Here is a 19,926-nt window from a genome sequence, read left to right as displayed (position 1 = left end):
GTGTTCAGGGGGCTTGGGGGGCAATAAAAAACGTCAAGAAGTCTGAATTATTCTAGCACTGCTCATAACAGAAAACAGTTTTGTTGGGGAAAATGCAAACAAAAATGTTGGTATGCTGGGTGATTTTAAAAAAGGGTTATAGGAAGATGACTTCTTTTTTTTCCCCTTTCTGTGTGTGAATTGTCATTGGAGAATGTAGTATGGTTTTGCTTTGCTGTGAAATTTAAAAGTAATCTGTTATTATCTGGAAGACCTTTTGATTCTGGAGCTTAATTCAAGCATTTGGTTAAGAAAAAGTCATGTGGTGTATTTGCTGCTATAGCATCAATCTGACTTGGTTTTTACATTTTCCTGTATGATATTCATAAAGGTAAATACTTTTAATAGCTTTGTCCTTTATTTGAAGGAGGTAGACTTGGGAAAGTTAAAGGTCCAACATTCCGCATCTCAGGAGTGCAGGTGAATGCAAAGCTAGTCATCTCTCATGAAGAAGAGTTGGCACCATTGCACAAATCCATTCCTTCAGATCCAGAAGAAAGAAAAAGGTATTGTTTTCTTTTGGGGATTTTTTTAAAGGAAGTAGTAATGCTGAAAATTTTTCAAGTTTTATCAGCTTTTTTCAGACAACTTTGACTCAAAGCACACTATGACAGCATCGTCCCTCTATTCCTGGTAAGGACTGGCAGCAGTAAGCTGCTGCACATCTGTTCTTCTTTCTTCCCTTGCCATAGAAGCCAGTACCAGCTTTGGCTTCTCGATTATATCCACTGGGGACTCTGTTCAGTTACTAATAATAACCAGGACTCAAATTCAGGCTTGCTGAGGAGCTGGTTTATGTGTCACCTCTGCTTGAGGGGAAAGCAGTATTTCTCAAAGCACAGCAGTAGCTGTTTCTACCCTCTGAACTTTTCCCCTTGCCACCTTGTGTATCACAATCCCTAAACTATCCACTTAGTTAGCAGTTACACTTGGATGATGATTTATGCTTTTATTCATGGTTAGCCAACTCTGTGACACAGGTCATGGCCACAGAGAGATGTCTGTTCTTCGTATTTTAGTCTTGATCACCTTTAAAATACAGTTCAGTGCTGATTTCAATAAATATTTTATAGAAATCTTAAGAAAATGTAACAATAAATGTTTGGACTAATTTCCTAAACATACCAGCATCTTAGCAGAGAAGATAAATTTAGCTACATCACTTGCAGTGTTCCCTTCCCCCTTGCTAAGCTTCAGAAGTAAAAATCCCTTATTTGTCTTTTCTAATTTATTTCTGCTAGATATGTCATCCCATGCCACACCAAGGCTGCTCATTTTGATATAGATTGGGGTAAGGAAGATGATTCCAATCTGTTAATAGGCATCTATGAATATGGTTATGGCAGCTGGGAAATGATAAAAATGGATCCTGATCTTAGTTTGACACAGAAGGTATGTCATCTACAACATTTCATCAAGGACTCTTTTTGTTTCGATAATAATGCTACTAAAAAGTTACTGAAAGAGCTTATTTTATGATAACTGAAATTGCAGACATTATACATCAATGGTACTTCTTCATATGCTTGTGTAGGTCTTGTGTGTTCAGTTTAAGTATGCCTTCTTGCAGTCAGTTATATTGCCATATTTCCATGTAGTTTCGGCCTCTGTCATTTGACTTTTCAGTCTTTTCCTCCTCTGTTTGAGATGTTCAAGTTTTGTGTTCTTGAACTTTGGGAAGGGAGGGTTTTCTAGAGATTTGATTCGATTTCCCCATCCCCACTTAATTCCCAGGTTCTTCACTTGAAAGTGTCTGTCTTTCACTCACAACAAGAGAATAGCTGTACTAGAGAATTAGTGCAATAGCTCCATAGCAATAGTGAGCAACAGGTATTGAGGGAAAGACTGGGGTGAAGTAATCTTTGTGACAGTGCCAACAACCTATAGTTTCATGATTTGAGCAGACAGGGTTGTGTCCAAATTAGTTTAATTTCTACTCCTGCCTTCCATTAATTTGCCTGTTTTTTGAAACCACCCATTTACATTTTTGGCGTCTGCAATATCCTGTAGTGAGTTCTGCATTTAGATGAATGAGGCAGAGACAGGAATTCTGTGGATGACTGGTACAGGAGCTCAGAATTTCTTGGATAAACTATCAGAGTGGAAACAAGAATCTGAGGTTGGTTTCTTGAGTTTGTTTTAAACTACAAGGCAATTTCCAAGACTCTGCATTGGCTGCATGATTGGAGAGAAATGAAAACGTTTAAGAAATGTTCCATTGCTTCAAGCATGCTGGCATATTTGCTAGGTATAGTTGAAGTGGACTGGTTTTCCACCTTCTTTTATGCAGCTTTTTCTGTTCTGCATACTCCAGGCTAGGACTAGCATCTTCCAAACTTGATAATATGTACTCATAGCTGTGATACTACCATTGTTCTCCTCAGATTTTGCCTGATGATCCAGATAAGAAACCCCAGGCGAAGCAGTTACAGACCCGTGCAGACTACCTCATTAAATTACTGAATAAAGACCTTGCAAGGAAGGAAGCACAAAGGCTTGCTGGTGCAGTAAGTAAAATTTGTCATTCATTAGTGAGATAAAACAATACGCTTATGGGCATGTCAGCTGATCCTTTTCTTTTTCTTTTTTAGTTCTGCTCTTTGTGTAGTATTACTCTGTATTGCTAATCATATTACATGAGACTAACTCAAGAGATTAATTGCGAGTTTCATATTGTATTACTGTCTTATTATTTGTATGTATTCTCTACTGTTCCATTATGCTCTGTCTCCAGTCCTGAGAAAAGTGGTGGTCATTAGTGGCGATAAATAAAATAAAATGAACCCTCTGTTTGATGTTTAAAAAAAAAAAAAAACATTTTTTGTAACTGTGGTGCAAAGATGCTTCTCAGTTGGCACATTAAAGAGACCAATTTGCATTCAGGGCAATTCAAAGAGGAGGAAAACAAGAACTAAGAAGAATAAGGTGATAAAGGCTGCAAAAATGAAAGAAGAAATAAAAAGTGATTCTTCACCACAACCCTCAGAAAAATCTGATGAAGATGATGATGAGGATAACAAGGTAAATACCTTCCATATGGTAAAGATGGCTATTCAGTTCTTCCTATTAGTATTGATTTCTATTTTATCTTCTGCTTGACTTAAAATTGAAGCACCTGAATGTCATCCTTTTCCTGTGGCCACTACAGTTGATGTTGCATCAGTACAAGCACATGGAAGACTGTACCTATTTTAATTTAATGATAAGTCAGTAGCTGAGGAATTATGAGTAGTTTTCCAAACTGTATTATAAAAAAAATGTGGTGGTCTAATTACAAGTGGCATTGCTCGGTTTCAGCATTCTTTAAAGACTTCAGCATTGTGTCTGCTAGAAATGCAAACCTAATGTAACACACAATTATAATACTAACTTTCTGGCTATTATGTTACTACTACTAATAGTGATTCTTCAGGTGAAGCTCCTTATTCAGGTGCAGAAAAAGCCCATCAAGCTCAATTAGAATGAGCAGCATGAATAAGTGGTATTTCAAGACTTGCATGTGAAAGCTCCTGTATATGGCATGGCTTTCATTATCCAAAAAGACTGTTTAACCGACTTTTTAAACTTGTGTTCTGTTACTTCTGCTGTGTTCTTTGAGGCCTCTGCTTTTGTTGTGTCTTTTTATTTTGAACACTTATCACACAGCAGAAACCAGTAGAGATAAAAATTCAGATAAAGTTTAGGGTCATTTCACACCTAATTTCAGTGCAAATCTATGCATATCATTAAAATACTACTTGGTATAAACTAAATTGAAGTGTCTTACATAACCACTTTAAACTATTACAAATTATTTTAATTGTCAGCTCACTCTAGAGGAAAAAATGCTTATATGAATACATAGTTAAAACTGAGTCAGCCTTAGAAGAACCATGATACATCTATTAAAAAAATAGTCATTTTTAACTAAAGCATTCCTGTATGTATTTAAATTGTACTACGAAGAATAAAATGTAAAGCCAGGGGGAAAAAAAAAACAAACCAAACTAAAAACAACTTTGAATGTAGACTGGCTTATGTTTATAGATACAATAATTTGTCTGGAATGTGAGACTAAGAACTGTAAGTGGTGTCAGTGTAAGTGTTCCCAGTAAATTAACATGGGCAACTGAATCCTAAAACTAAGCAATGAAGTGTTTCATACTACTTAAAAAATGAGTGTTAGATGTCATCTCCACTCAAAATAGAAGATGCTGCCAGTCAGTTGGTTGATTTGTTTATGTTTTGGAAAAGTGCCCAGAATGTAAATACACAAATGCTGTTTGTATATTTAATAACAGATATTCATCACTTTTAATACTTTTGGACACAGACTAACAATTGCACTTCTGAAAACTGAACTATATGTAAAAATGGGCTTTAGCCACCTAAACAGTTGGCTTTAGCTATTTAGCTTCCATACTGTTTGCAATATTTGAAACTTACCTGTTTAACTGCTAGAACGTTCAGGAAACTCTTGAGGTCATTGGATTTTTGACGGGAAGCTTCCATGATACCTAAATACTGAAGTCCTGGTTGGGCTGATTACTTGATATCTCATCTAAGTAACCTGTTCGGATTCATGTATAGGGCATTCTTTCATGTTTTTCTGCAATGGATTCTATATGTGCCTTTCCACAGTGTACTTCAAATCAATTCAAAGATCATAATGAATCTTGCACCTGTACATAATACTTTTATTGCTTATTATAGCAATTTTCTTTGTCTGAAAGGATTTGAGTTTCCATTTCAAACCTTCTAAGTGAATATTACAAAGACCAGTGGTGTGGTATTTTGTTCACCTTCAAATAATTAAATGGGCCCCTATCAGACAATCTGTAACAGACCTTTTCTTAAGCCTAATAAAAAGAACACCTCTGGAAAAGAGAGAGCTGGAGCTTTGTTACCTTCTCCTGTGAATGTTTAATATGGAATTGGTAAAAAGTTACTGAGACAAAGCTAACTAGAACCGAGGTCTTCTAACATCCCCATCACTTGAGTGTGACAGGTCAGTTTTGTGGGACCTACTTCCTTACAGTTTTTAGCTCTTCAGAGCCTAACTACCTTTTAGAGGGACAGAATTCTAAGTTAATTCTAAGTTAAAATGGACATAATTTCTCACCCTGACTACCACTGCCAAGTTAGTAATTGCTTTGTCACATCAAGGAAGTGAGTGAGTAGTTCTCATCTTTCTTCATGACTCCATTCAGTTCTATTTGACAGGTGTTAAATCTATGTCCAAAAAGAAAAAAATGCACACATAAAAAGTATGTTTTAATCTGATGGTTACAAAACTTGTATAGATAGGAACTCAGTTTGTGTGACATATATGCTTGCGTATTGCAGGATGAGATTGTTTCAGTGAAACATCCACATAAAAAAATTAAAGCAGAAAAAGAAAATGAAGAAAAGCCTGAGCCAGATATTGGTATAAAGAAGGAAGCTGAAGAAAAAAGAGAGACAAAAGAAAAGGAAAATAAGAGGGATTTGAAAAGGGAGAAAAAAGAAAAAGAGGATAAGAAAGAATTAAAGGAAAAAGATATTAAAGAAAAGAGAGAAAACAAAGTAAAAGAATCTACACAGAAAGAAAAAGAAGTGAAGGAAGAGAAGGTAACTAGGTTTACTTATCTTATATAGCACTAGAAAAGGCCACTAGGTTTTCGTGAATGATTTTGAGATGAAAAGGTATTCTAGATCTGATCAGTTGTCATTTCATTGAAGTCTTTTACATAATTTAAGGTTTTATTTTTACTACCTGAAACCATGAGGACAGGCATATGAAATGGGAAATTACATCTTCAATGATATGTATCTTAGTTGGACTGAGAGTATAGTGTGTGCAAAATTGCTTTTATACCTTTTCCATTCTCCTTTTCTATCCCACAGAGAAAGTAAAATGTACTGTCATTGAATGTCAGCATAATTTTTATTCCTATTATTGAAGAGAATGCGGTAGTTACAGGAATTGTCATATATTATAGGATAGTTCCAGAGCCAAATTAAAGCTTATTTAAATATTTTTATGTCTTGTTCTTAGGTGAATGAAATCAAATCTGAAAATAAAGAAAAAACTAAAAAAATTTCATTGTTGGATACTCCAGTTCATATTACTGCAACTAGTGAACCAGTTCCTATATCTGAGGAATCTGAAGAACTGGATCAGAAAACTTTTAGCGTGGTAAGTCCCTTTTTGGTAAGTTAGCGTTTACGCTTGACAGTCTAAATGAGGACAATTTCTGATGTTCTTGATTGTTACTGGGCACAGTAACACAGGTGATCTTTTGCTAGTAAAGTCTCAGATCAATTAATGTTACTGACACTGTACTAAAGTAATTTTTGTCTTCATTCTAGCAGTTTTATTTTGTTTACTGTATTTGTGCAGGGTAGTAGGAAAACTTATCCAGTTATCTGCATGCTGAATAGATTTAAAATACAGACTGTAAAGATGTATCCTCAAGAATAACTTGTGTATCCTGCTTCTTAAAGAGCAGACATGAATGAACTTCAGTGCAATTGCTGGAGTCTCTGCCTTTGCTTTATATATGCCTTTATTTGTATATTTGTAAGATAACAAGAGAAATTTAAGTTTCAGCTGCTTCCCTCCTGAAGTATTGCAGACTTAAATTAGTAGACACAGGAAGGAACAAATGCTAAAGCCCTTAGAAAGGGCTGGGCTCCAGCCCATGTATGCTGGAGTAATCTCTCTGACACCGAAAGAATTGTGTTTAATCACTACTTCTGACTAAGAACAGAATTAATATTAGAGGAAAAAAGGTACGTACACACAATTTCTGTAAAGTTTTATAGGTCAGCTGGGGCCTTTGGAAAGGTAGCAGTGAGTTACTTTGGGTAGCTGCTCTCCTGTGGGTGTTTTGTGATTCAGATTTCAAGAGTTGTTTGTTTCTGCCAGGCAGGTTTATTGGGGCTGTTGTGGGTGCTGGCTGTGACATGCAAGTAAGATTCTCTTGAGTATGGCAGTGACTGGTTATGTATGGTTTTATTCTAAACATTCCAAGTAACTCACCTGTGAGTTCCACGATCAGCCTTGAGTAATTCAGGTGGATATGTTTGTGTGGCCAAGTGACAGAAAATGACTTGATTTCCATGTACAGTTACATTTTTTTCCGATCACTTCTATACTTAAGCAGTGCACTCTGTAAGCTGTCTTTTAAAGGCTACTTTAAGCTGTGGCTAGTGCAGTATGTAATGCAGCTGCTTAATTACATAGAGGCATGAGCTGGCAATGGAACAGCTTCACTGATTTTTCTGAGTTGTGTCTAGATGCTTACATGGTAATGGTGATATTCCATTTAATTCCATTCCAAACACTTGTTTGGTTTTTCAAAAATTTTTTTTTTTTTTTTTTAAATCTACAGACTTTCTTTTGGAATTACTGGGATTAATTCTACATTGGGTCTGTGTATAGAACAACATTTTTTTTGTCCAGGCTTTTTGTTCTGGAATGTGTGTATATCATTGTGCTGTGGTCAGATGCAGCATATTTAACTACACTTTCAAATGGAAATTACTACCATGGGTTGTTCAGGCTTAACTAATTTGGCTCTTTGTGACAAGGAGAATATGCATTTCATCTGTTTGCCATGCCATTGTAGTTGGATGGAATTCCTAAGCAAGTGTCTGTAATTTAAGTCATGCTAACTGGTTTTATCTGGATTTATTATTAAAACATTTGATTAAAAATGTGAAAATTCAAGAATGCACATATGACATATAACTGTGTTGCCATCACTGTTGTTACTAACCTAGATATACCCAAACTAGCTTTACTCTAGATAGCACAAGTTCTGCTAGTATCTGCATAGGACAGACATTTAAAAACTGCTCAGAGAAGCAATATTGATCCTCTGCTGAGTGCCACGTTTAATTGTTGCAGAAAGTATCTGTTTGAAATTTACTGAACACTCTTATATTTAATTTTGACATTGAGTTTGTATAGATTTCAAGGTGCTAAAAAGTGTAAGTCTTGTCCTATATACTTATGCTGAAAGTTATGATTATAAAACTCAGTTGTAGTAAGTCCTTTTCCTCAGAAAATCCCTTATATTAAATTACTGCTTTCTTAAATCCTTGATATCTGTATTTTATATAATTTAATGCTTTCATAGAGGAGTAGATTTCCAACTGGGTTTAAAATACAAATTTTTCCAAAAGAAACCTGTAAAACATTTTTAAGAGCTGCGAGCAAGTCTTGTAACAGTACTGTCTTTGCCTGTATATATATCTCACAATAAAGTCTGAGTCGCATTTTAGAATTTTTTTTTTCTTTGAATTAATACATCCCTTTTTTCTGTTTTACAGTGCAAAGAAAGAATGAGGCCTGTCAAAGCAGCATTGAAACAGCTGGACCGACCAGAGAAGGGCCTTTCTGAAAGAGAGCAGCTGGAACATACTAGACAGTGTCTAATCAAAATTGGGGATCACATTACTGAATGTCTAAAGGAGTACACAAATCCTGAACAAATTAAACAGTGGAGAAAGTTAGTTATTCTCATTGGTTTTGCTTGAAAAGGAAAATGTATAATTGCTTCTATTAAGCAGAATAGTTTTTAATTATTTCTCTCATTTCTTATTCTTGCTTTCTTGTATCTTTCTGCTGTTTTAAATAGGGATCTATAAAAAGATTATTATAGATGGTTCTGACTTTCAATGGATTGACTTTTACATACTGAATAGCAATGCATTTTGTACAGTAGGTGGGGTCATCTTCTTACAACTGAAAGCAAACACTAAATAACTTGTTATTTAGACTGTGTTTAGTGGAAAAGCATTCTTGCCTTTAAGGATTTGGTTTTTCAACTTTGAGGCTTTTTTTTTTAATTCCCGCTAAAAATAGGCAATTTTAAATTTGTGCTGAACTTTGTCTGATTTTGAGTTGCAGAATTCTTTATTCTAAAATATAGTCTAAAATTAAATCACATATTAACTATGACTTGATAAAAGTATTTGTCATAATGTACTCGGATGTATTTCAAAAATGAAAGAGGAGTTTGCATCTCTATGAGGTGACAATTTAAAAAAAAATAAGAAAAATTGTTGGTTTGCAAACTTCTTATATTTCATTGTTAAGGTCCTAATGCAATTTGAGTTACCTTCCTCAGAATGTGCACTTCTAATCTTCTGTGATTGCAAATACATCCTGCACTTCCATATACAAAAGTCTTAAGTGTTTCATTTTCTTGAAGATTTCTGCTAGAATAGAATGCTTCTGCTGTTTTTACTTGCTTTACTTCAAAATATTAAGGCGATCCGAGATATACAAACAAGATCCATGTCTTACATTTTGGTAAATGCTACCTTGCTTTACATAGAAACTCTTAATAGAGCAATTATTCATAATAATGTTACAACATTACATATAGGTTATTAAAATACATATTTCAGCTATCTTTGATAAGAAGTGTAGTTCAGCTACTTAGCTTATATAAAGTTATACAGGTGTCATTAGGCACACCATTGACTGTCTACTTTTGTAAACCTCTAGACCAAAATTACAATGTTTAACTAATAATGCTAAAATAAACACAGTGAAGGAGCAAATTTGCTTCCTGAGCCTGCATGCTTCAGATACTTCTGAACACTAGTATTCTGTAGTCTCTTGGACTTCAGATCTGTTACCTGTGATGATAGAAGCAAATGTTTTCTTCAGGGTTTTGGCATCTTGACAGCAAAACACTTAAATTTGTTCTTCTTTCATTCCTTCAAGCACAGATTAGGCACAAATTTATTGTCATGCCACTTCCATCCTCTGTCACAGTTCTCATTTGGTTTCAAAAGCTTTGACCAGGCTTTGGAATTCTGTGGAAAACTTCTCACTGATATTTTCATTAAATGAGGCTTGTAGGTCAAATGTCTTAAACTGTAAGAGATTTCAAGGTTTTTTTTAACTTACTTTACTTACCTAAATTTTTATTTACTGAGTGGTAAATACTCAAAATTCAAACAAACTTTCAGAAGACGTACATAAACTGATAACATTTTTAAGCAGTTTCACAAATCATTCTAGTAACACAGTTGTTATTAGTACTACTTTCCATGCACTTTGCACTCTGAAGTACTTACAATAAATATTACAAAATGGCAAACTGTTAAAGGAATTAATCTTTCAAATGTTTGAAATACAGCTAGGTAATGTTTGCTGTGCAGCTAGGCAATACTGTGTAAATTTTATAGTGTTTCTGGTTTACTGAAGTACTGTTTAAATAATTTCAGTTAAATTCATGTTCTGTTGCATAATACAAGAAAAACAAATGTATAGAAGAATTATAACTGCTCTTTTCTTTTTCCTCAGGAATTTGTGGATTTTTGTCTCTAAGTTTACAGAATTTGATGCCAGAAAGTTGCACAAACTGTATAAACATGCAATCAAAAAACGCCAAGAGTCTCAGGTAATGTTTTCAGACCCTTTCTAAATATACAAATACATATTTTAAGTATTACAACTCTTTTATTAGATTTAAAGGATTATAATGAACATAGAAATACACTTCAAGTAGCATTTGTGTTTTCAGTAAAGTAGTCTCTTTTGTTACGATATTTTTCTAATGAATTCAGATGAACTTTGGGATTTAGCAATGAGTTTTTGTACTTGTGTCTTTTAGCAACACAATGACCAGAATATTAGCAGCAATGTGAATACACATGTAATTAGAAATCCAGGTAAGAAACCTTGAGTTTATTCTTGTGTTAGATATCTTAGTTTTCACGTTTATTGCATTTCACATGTCTCCTAGATCTGTCTCCCACACTGCTAAGTATCAGAGATAGGCTGATCAGTAAAACTTTACTAGTTTGCTGATGAAATCCAGCTGAGGGCAGACTGAAGCTATTACTTCCTGGTTTTAGTAGCAAGTTTTGACCATACTTTAAAAAAATTTTGGAAGCAGTTTTTATGTTTAATTTGGGGGAGGGAGAGAGGTCTACTCAAAACCTGTACATTTCTTGGAAATTCTGTGCCTGTTTGTAGCTGTTGTAATGTCACTACTGTGTAAGAAAGCAAGCTATTCCTTGAGGTTTGTAATTAGTTACATGCTCTGTCTGGTATTGTTGACAATAACTGATTTTTCTATGCTCCCTCACCTGTCTCATTGTATAATACTTGCTTTTATCTTGTGTTGTGTAACACTTCAAGTATATATTCATGGACTTATAATCAGCATACTGTATTTTAGGAATACCACTGAAAGTCTTCCATTAACAAGGTGTACCTTTAAAATTCTTACTCATACTAAGGCCATCCCTTCTTAGAAAGGAAGTTGCTACCATTCTGTCTAAAACTGCTTTACTAAAGGTACCCCTACTCCCTGCTCATTTGGACCACATTTAGCTTCACAGACTGAATGGAGAGGTTGAAAAGTTCAGTTTCCAAGTCCTATACATCAACATTCTAGCTTGCTTCCCTCTTACTTCTAGGTTTCTTTCAGTTGACTTGCATTAGTGCATTTGTCTTTCAACGATTTAGATCTTGTTTCTGTCAAATTATAATGTCACTTTCATAGTGCTTTAGATCTGACAGAAGTGCTGTTTGAATTAGGTGAAGAAGAGACTTTATCAGATTTTCTTTTAACCTCTGCTTTATTAAACAGATGTGGAAAGACTAAAGGAGAATACAAACCATGATGACAGTAGCAGGGACAGTTACTCTTCTGATAGACATGCTTCACAATACCACGATCATCATAAAGACAGGCATCAGGGAGATGCTTACAAGAAAAATGAGTCTAGAAAAAGGCCATATTCAGCCTTCAGCAATGGAAAAGATCACAGAGACTGGGATCACTACAAACAAGACAGCAGGTAAGTTTCTTCAGCAATTTTAAAATCTGTTCAGAATTCCCTTCCTGTTTTTGTAGTATGCTTGCAGCAAGCACCAAAACATCTTCTTTTGCATTACTCAATGCAAAATTGCAAAGATATCTCTATAATGCAGTTCTGTTGATTTGACATAATTGTGGCTCTTAATATTTGTTCACCAACACTAATAGAAATAATTTCTATTTTTTAGATACTACAGCGATAGTAAACATAGAAAGTTAGATGACTACAGGAGCAGAGACCATAGGTCAAACCTGGAAGGAAGTTTAAAAGACAGCCGGGCTCATTCAGATCACCGTTCCCATTCAGACCATAGGATACATTCAGATCACCGTTCCACCTCAGAGTACAGCCATCATAAATCTTCTAGAGATTATAGGTACCACTCAGACTGGCAAATGGACCACAGAGCTTCGGGTAGTGGCCCAAGGTCACCATTAGATCAGAGGTCTCCTTATGGTTCAAGATCTCCCCTAGGACACAGATCTCCATTTGAACACTCATCAGATCACAAAAGTACACCTGAACATACATGGAGTAGCCGGAAAACATAACGAAGACTGACATTTTCTGGACCTTCTTTTAGCCATATACAGTAAACTAACACAGTAATTGCCTTACATGACTTGAAAGATACGGACTGGATATTCTATCAGTAGCGGTATTGTTACTTCTTTCCAGGATGCAAGGTCTATTATCCCAACAGAAGAAAAATATTTTTGTATTTAAAGTTTATGCTGCACTGTGCTGCAAATGTTGTGGCACTCTTTTTTTAAGAAATGGAAGATGTTTACTTTTACAGGGACCTCAACACTGCCCCTTTCAGACTGGATCTTACTATAAAATGCTTCATGTCAAAGTGGTTTTAGGCTGAACACACTTTAAATTATGTTTGTAAATGAACTTTTAAACACTGACCTGTGCTCATATTTCAGGAAGGAATGAGGAGTTTATTTTCTTTTGTTTCTTAGTAAAGAATTCTCAAGGACTTTGTTCACTTTCCAAAGCTACTTGTTTACATTGTACACTGCGACCACCTTGCCGCTTTTCATCACAAGCTTGAATATTTAAATTCTGTACCTATAACTGTAAAATAGCCAGGATTTCTCCTGTTTGTGATCAGTTATAATGCCTTTTTACAAAACAAACAAACAAAAAATAAAAAACAAAACACAGAAACAAATGGCTGTAAATTATTGTAAATTAATTAAATGAGCTTTTTTCCCTCAGGCTTTTTCTGACTGTTCCTTTCCCCACCAACTCAGGCCTTCTTGTCACAAGTATGAAACACAATCAGTGTACTTACATGTAATAAAATATCTTGATGGAATCACTGTTCAGAATGTAAAAATGGGGAAAGGGAACATTTTATTCCATTTAGTGCTCCTTTTTTATTGGATACTTTAGATACACGTTTTTGGTTTTGGGGGTGTTTTTGGTTTGGATATCCCCCCCCCCCCCCCGTTGAACTGTCAATGTTGTGATTGTTTGTAATGAAATGGTAAGAAATATCCAGCTAAACTGTGCTCTGGAAAGTTTTTCAGGTGCATTGGTTTTAAAGAAGGAGTGTTAAATATCTGAACACTTCAGAATCCAAATCAGCCAAAATTTATTGTAAATCCATTTGTGTTCCCTCTTCAACATGGGCAATAATGTCAAATGTGCTATGCAGCCAGTTAATATTTTAGATTTGAATTACTTTATTGACAGAATTGTTACAATGCACACTGATTGTACATAGATAACTTCTATCTGACAAATTAAATTTAAACTAAAAGGATATGTGGGCTCTTGTAGTTTTCTGCTCTGTTTTTCTCTACAGTGTTACTTTTTCAAAGGTTTACCCATAAAAACATTAAACGCTTTAAGTACTAATTTTAATACACAATGTGATAATTAGGGAAGGTATCTCACCTGGCATCATGTGGTGGGAGCTGTATCTGCTGCTCCAATTTTTCTCTGTCCTTGCAATGTTGAGCATTTTTTCCAATTAAACAGGTTTATGTGAAAGCATTAATATAGAACCAAAATCTGTCTACAGACTATCTGTTAGGATCTAACTGTAGGCATAGTTGCTGCACATTGTTTTAAGCTTATTTAATGTAGGCTGGGACTCGGTTTAATGCTGCTTCATTTCTTAACTCTTCATCTTCCCAGAATCTGGAGGTTTGAGTTATTCTGCTTTTGAGCTTAATTGCTGAAGCAGTATTTAGGCAGTGGAGTGGTGTCTGATAAGCCTGTGCATGTGTGCCATGTGTCTTCCACTTCCAGTAGTGAAAATCTAGAAAGTTGGGAGCATCTCCAGCTGCTGACTGATTCTTACTGCTTGGGTAGCGCATAGATCCATCAACAGAGCATAGGGAGCGCAGTCCCACTAAGCCTGGCTTACCATCAGTGTAGCTATATTATGGCATTGTGGCCGAGTCTAATGTGAGATGGTTAGTCTGCATCTGTTTTTGTGCATCTGCATCTCGGGTCTCTCTGAAATGAGCAAGACAGAAAATACTTACCTGGTGGCTTTGATGATTAGGGTCTTTGGCAATTGGTCCTCTTAGGCTGTGTTAACTTCTTGATGAGATATTTTATTGCAAGTTTCTCCATGATCAAGTTTTATTCAAAGAGCAAACTAATGAAATCCTAGCTTCCTTTTGTGTACTATGGCTAAAATGAGGTCCTCTCATTTTTATCTTTAGAGAAATAAATGTAGACAATCTCTTGCTTCTATCACAGAACAGTAAAGACTACTAAAATAGGTAACACCTGGTATGAGTCACCCACTTGTACTGACCAAGGTTTGTTTTACTGAACTATGTTGGGACAGATATGTAGAGCTGTCACTTGTATCCCTTCATTCTTCCAGCAAGCTATTAATGGTTGCATCCGAAATTTAAGCTGTGTTCTTAAAACTTCATGCTGAAGATTTTATTTGTGAAACACTCCAGAAGCAGTAGCTAAGAAACACAATTGTGTGAGACACTGCTAGGAGCAGAAGGAGGTTCATGGAATTCGTTATTTGTTTCTATATTTTTCTCTGTAGTTCAATTACCTGTCTTAAGATAAAAGTTCAGAACAAAAGAGTAATGGAGAGCACATTCTGGACCACCCATCCTTATATTCTTACACTGTATGGGATCAGTGAAAGAGCTTCCTTTAGATATGGCCTGTTCAGATATATCCTTTAGATAAAGCATGTTTCTAGCATGTATTTTCCAACCCCCTAGCCCTACCAATTTATTGGTAATTATCTTACTTTTTTAATTTTCAAAACTTTTTTAACAAGTGAAAAATTGCTTTGGGGTAAATAATAATTTAATGATGATTGTTAATTTGAATTTAAAAAGTAAGCATTGTCATTGTCATGTTGAAAAGAAAGTAACTATTTCTAGACCTAGCATACAAGGAAAATAATTATGCTTTTTTAATTTGTAGCATCTTCGTAAACCTGTTGTGAAAGCTGCTTACTTTGTTTTACACCCTAAAGCAGAGTCAGCATTAGGCTTTTAATTTATATCATAACAGTATAGTTGCCACTTAAGATACAGCAGCAGGAAAGATTTTTAAAAAATCTTAGGTATTTTTTCATATTCAGTATTATATATATTGTAGAAAATATTAAGGGGTATGTGTGTGGTAAGTCCTGGTCAAGTGCGTAATTTTCAGTTTATGCCAAAACTTCATTATTTACGTGAACTGATGAATACAGAAAATTTGCATGCATTTATTGTGGTGTATCAAGACTGTATTTCAAATTTGTTTTCTTCCATTGTGTAATATGACTTATCTTCATGAATCTTAATCATTCACAGGAAGTAAACTGAGCAACAGTCCTTTGAGATACGTAAGTGCTATCTGGATTTCATGAAGAAACCTCATAGCGCTTAATTATAGTTCTATGTTTAGTCAACATCTGAGATCTAACTGTAACTCCAAACTACTTAGTCCAAGCTTGATTCATTACAGTACTTCTTTTACTTTAGCTATAAGGAAAAATGTAGCTGTGTAATGGTCTACAAGAATATATATGAATTGTATGCAAGGGAGCTGCTCGTTGAACGTTGGTTAACTGCTTAATCTTTCTGCAACAAGTGACCCACAATGTTTGGCCACAGCAAGTAATGTGGCCTCATATGGAAGTTCCTGTGCACCTGGACCTCTCTTCCATTATGGGACTAACATAGAAGATATCTCTTGCACATATCATGGATGTATCAGTAGTCAAGGCAGTGGTGGTCTATTTCACCTAACCCTCCTGAACTGTTTCCCTGGCAGCATATGCTATCTGTTACATGATTGAATATAAAGAAGATAGTGATCAATTTGCTTCCCACCACATGGCCATAAAGGGCCCTGCAGCACTGTTGAGAAAGGGCAGCAGGACACAGACTGCCAGAACATTGCACAGGTCATACATTGCATCTTGGGCCACATTTGAAGGGCCTCTGGTAAAGTCGTCTGCAAGGGATGGGCCATGGGCTGGATCTGCCTGGCAAACCACAGCATGGCACACTCTTGCTGAGAAAATTAATTCAGCTGTACCAGACCTATTCTGGAATTGATTTGCAAACTTTTAATACAACATAGTGCCTTTTTGTGCAAAGGTTGTAGATGAACGCCGGTGAAAATACACACTACTAGCTAAAGCCATATGAAATATTTTTCTGTTTAGGATTTCCTGCCTAAACTTGAGCAAACTAGTGTAATTGTGAGAGCTGGGCATTACCACAGTTAATCCTGTATAGGTAGAGGTACCATGTTTGCACAAACAAAAAGGAGGGCATTGCTGGAAGGATAATAATCTTACAGCTGTGTATGGGGTGCCTGGCTATGCTTTGTGGGGAAGAGGAGTCAGGTGAGTGTGTATTTCTTGGGTGCCAGCCAAGTGATCATTTGGGACATTGTGCCCCAGGGTACTGCCAGTCCCTCTGAGCCCTGCTATTCAAACATGCAGTATCCAAGCCTAGCCTGGTACTGACGCCCCTGATTTTCCCAGCCCAAATTCCCACCCCACAGCTTCACCTTCAGTGTTCCTCAGTGTGTGTTTTTGTCAACCCACCCCAGATGCAAGGAAGGAAAGCCTTTTTCTCATCCTTCCTCTCCCCCTCACCATTGCTCTGCTTCTGAGTCCATCTTCCCAAATCTATTCCAGCTTTCTACCAATGCCCTTAACTGCACTCTCCAACCAATTTGTTCTCTCCAAGGCCTTCAACTCACTGCACTCATGCATGTAGCCTACAGCCTCTCCACAACTGAATTTTTTTTTAAAGGGTGCTGTGTCTGTTGCTAGCCAACACCACCTTTACTCTTGGCTGGCTGTTGCAGTTAGTGAAGTTTGTGCACCCCTGTAACATTGAAGCTTGAGTTCTCATTTTGGTGAGGATTTTGAAAACCCAGACAGATTGCTCTTCCTCAAAATCAACCAAGATAGTTTTCAGAGAACAGAAAAGGAAGACATCCCAGGGGAAAAGTTATTCATGTAACATATCTAGGATTCTGTGAAGCATGTTTTGTTCTTGGGAAGTGCTTAGTGAAGAGTTCATATCTGACTTAAGTTCATAAAGCTGAGTTCATACAGCGAAGATGGGGGCTTACTGTAATAACTGCTAGGCTAAAAATCATGTAGAGGAATGAAGGTGAGAAAGAGAAGGTGAGACATGCTGCAAGTCATTCTTACGCTGTTAACAAGGAGCTTGTAAAACTGCTAAAACTGGTAAAACCAGAGTGCTCCAGAGCAGGGAGGTTTAATACAGATGCTGCTGAATGTTGCAATAGCCCTGTTTTTGACAGTACTGCAGACCATCAGAGTAGTTCAATGGCAGATGAAATACTACAACCAAAAAACTTGTCATCCCAAGAGCAGCTGCTGTCAAAGTACATTTCATGAGCTTAGTTGAAAGCTGAAAAACACATTGAAGACACAGAAATTGTTGATGCCAGACTTTTGAGAGGTTTTAAAATACAAACTTTTGGTCCTGTTAGAAGGCTTAAATTTAGATCTAGATTGAGTTCATACACTAAGGCTGAAGCCCAAAGAACATACTTGGACATTATTATTTATTTGCTAAAAGTAAATATTTTGTCACAGGTTTTTCAGCAAGCTCAGTTTTAAGTCTGTTTTCTCTGAAAATAAACATCCAGAAATCATGTCAGAAAATCACATACCACTGATCGCATGTAACAAATAAATCAGAGAGCTTTTATTACTGCAGTACTCTAAGACCTCAGCTGAGTTTTAATTGCAATAGATTTAGCATTTGCTGAAGTAACTGGAGTATTTGGAAAATAATCTTCTGTAGAGATGGCAAGCGGTTGAATGTAATCTTAAAACTAAACACATTAGGCCTTGTTGGTGTCCCACATATAAATACCCTGGTATTCCCAGATGCCAAAATTACGCAGAATAAACAACCTTTGGGCTATGTAATTTACATTATCTGTGGAAAGCATTTTCTCAAAGTAGGTAGTTGTCTCACCAAACACTGTGGATGACTACTCCAGTGTATCTTCCATCTGCTTTAGGAGTGTGACAGCAAAGTAAATCTGTAAGGCATCAAATCTTTTGATGTTTGCCAAACACTGAACCTACCTGCAAGGCAGATACCAGCTTTGGAAGACTGGCCCTGAAATAACTGTTCCACAGAGACAGTGAAAAAGTCTGAATTTAAGCCAGCTGTGAAAGAAGTTGCTCCATAGTCATTCATGGGAATGCTAGCACACAGCTACACATGAAAGAGCACGTGTGCTCTGTGACAGTCAACAGCACGTGGCTCTCATGGCCTGCCCCTCCATTCAAGCTTCTTGGGAGCTGGGAGAAACAGGGAATTTAAGAGTTGTGTGGTTACAGCTAGTTAAAGAAAATACAAAACATCCTCTGCCAACACCCTCTCCTTGCCAAACAGCAGACTGGTGGATGCTACAGGAAGTTATTCACTCTGCCGTAACTGATTCTTCAACTACAACATCTTTAAGAATCGTAATTACTATGCGGGCTATAAGTAGCTATAGCACCCACAAGTCAGTAATTATAATTGTTTATTTAATGAACATTTGACCACCTAGATTAGGAGGCTTTAGATTCTATGGGGCCTGAGATTTTGGGTAGCAGGATATCCATTTAGTCATATGTAAAAGGAAATTCCGTATTATTAGTGGAAGCATTCTTTTGGGGATCCTAGTAAGGAAGAAATGCCTTGAGTTTTCTTCTTTTTTTTTTTTTTTGTGGCAATTTTTCAGATCCTGTTGTCCCAAAATATCTGTTGTGATTTCTAGCTTATTACTTTTATAACATTGACTTAAAACATTTGAGTTCTGCACTGTTCTCAGACTCTTTTGAGCCAGGTGCCTGATGTTATCATTGTGGGTGTACAGAAGCTTCCAGAAAATGTGAAATACTTGGCAAACAACCCCATGCATCTACAATGGGATTTTAGACTGAGTAAGGAGTGGATTTTTGAAGTGCATTTCCTGATCCCTTCCACTGTCTGCACTTTGATTTGCACTGTAGAGCAGTCTCCCTCTGCACAGAGCTGGTTAATTTCAGATTAAGCCAAAGGGGAAGACATCCCCAAGCACGCAGGCCACAAGAGCAGGCTAAAGCTCTACTGATGTAACCCCATCGTCCCTGAAGGTGTGGGGTGTGGACGTTGGGTCCTCAACTCCTTTTTTTACTCTGCAAACCCACTCCTACTGCACTGCATGATTTGCTAATGTAGACATAGCTTTCCTCCCCCCTGAGGAAACCAGTGAAAGACCGCAGAAAGATTGAAAACCTTGCAAACCCCACCCCAGGTACATCTCATCAGGTTGGTGCTTCCCAGCAGATGCAGGGATGTCCTGTCTGTCTTTTCCATGCCAATTCCAGCAGTTTCATGGTTACTCTAAGTCTTCTACACAGGGGTACAAATTAGTAAAGTGACGGGTCCTGCACTTTGGTCACAACAACCCCATGCAATGCTACAGGCTTGGGGAGGAGTGGCTGGAAAGTGGCTTGTCAGAAAAGGAGCTGGGGGTGTTGGTCGACAGTCGGCTGAACATGAGCCAGCAGTGTGCCCAGGTGGCCAAGAAGGACAACAGCATCCT

General features: G+C 36.7%; 1 protein-coding gene across 1 annotated transcript in view; it reads left to right on the top strand.

The window, feature by feature from the left end:
- Positions 1–13,025, top strand: part of CHD1 (chromodomain helicase DNA binding protein 1) — a 54,673-nt gene extending 41,648 nt beyond the window's left edge. The window contains exons 26-36 of the mRNA XM_075725831.1: positions 407–545; positions 1,281–1,431; positions 2,424–2,546; positions 2,923–3,060; positions 5,365–5,628; positions 6,056–6,196; positions 8,338–8,516; positions 10,328–10,424; positions 10,638–10,695; positions 11,622–11,832; positions 12,041–13,025. Coding sequence (XP_075581946.1) covers positions 407–545; positions 1,281–1,431; positions 2,424–2,546; positions 2,923–3,060; positions 5,365–5,628; positions 6,056–6,196; positions 8,338–8,516; positions 10,328–10,424; positions 10,638–10,695; positions 11,622–11,832; positions 12,041–12,404 — 1,865 coding nt within the window. The 3' untranslated portion in view covers positions 12,405–13,025. The remainder of the gene's footprint in view (positions 1–406; positions 546–1,280; positions 1,432–2,423; positions 2,547–2,922; positions 3,061–5,364; positions 5,629–6,055; positions 6,197–8,337; positions 8,517–10,327; positions 10,425–10,637; positions 10,696–11,621; positions 11,833–12,040) is intronic.
- The last annotated feature ends 6,901 nt before the right edge of the window (positions 13,026–19,926 follow it).

This window comes from Pelecanus crispus, chromosome Z (assembly GCF_030463565.1).
Source record: "Pelecanus crispus isolate bPelCri1 chromosome Z, bPelCri1.pri, whole genome shotgun sequence".
NCBI classification, from domain to species: Eukaryota; Metazoa; Chordata; class Aves; order Pelecaniformes; family Pelecanidae; genus Pelecanus; species Pelecanus crispus.
The sequence above is the reverse complement of the archived record's forward strand: the minus strand, read 5'-3'. Positions and strand labels throughout refer to the sequence as shown.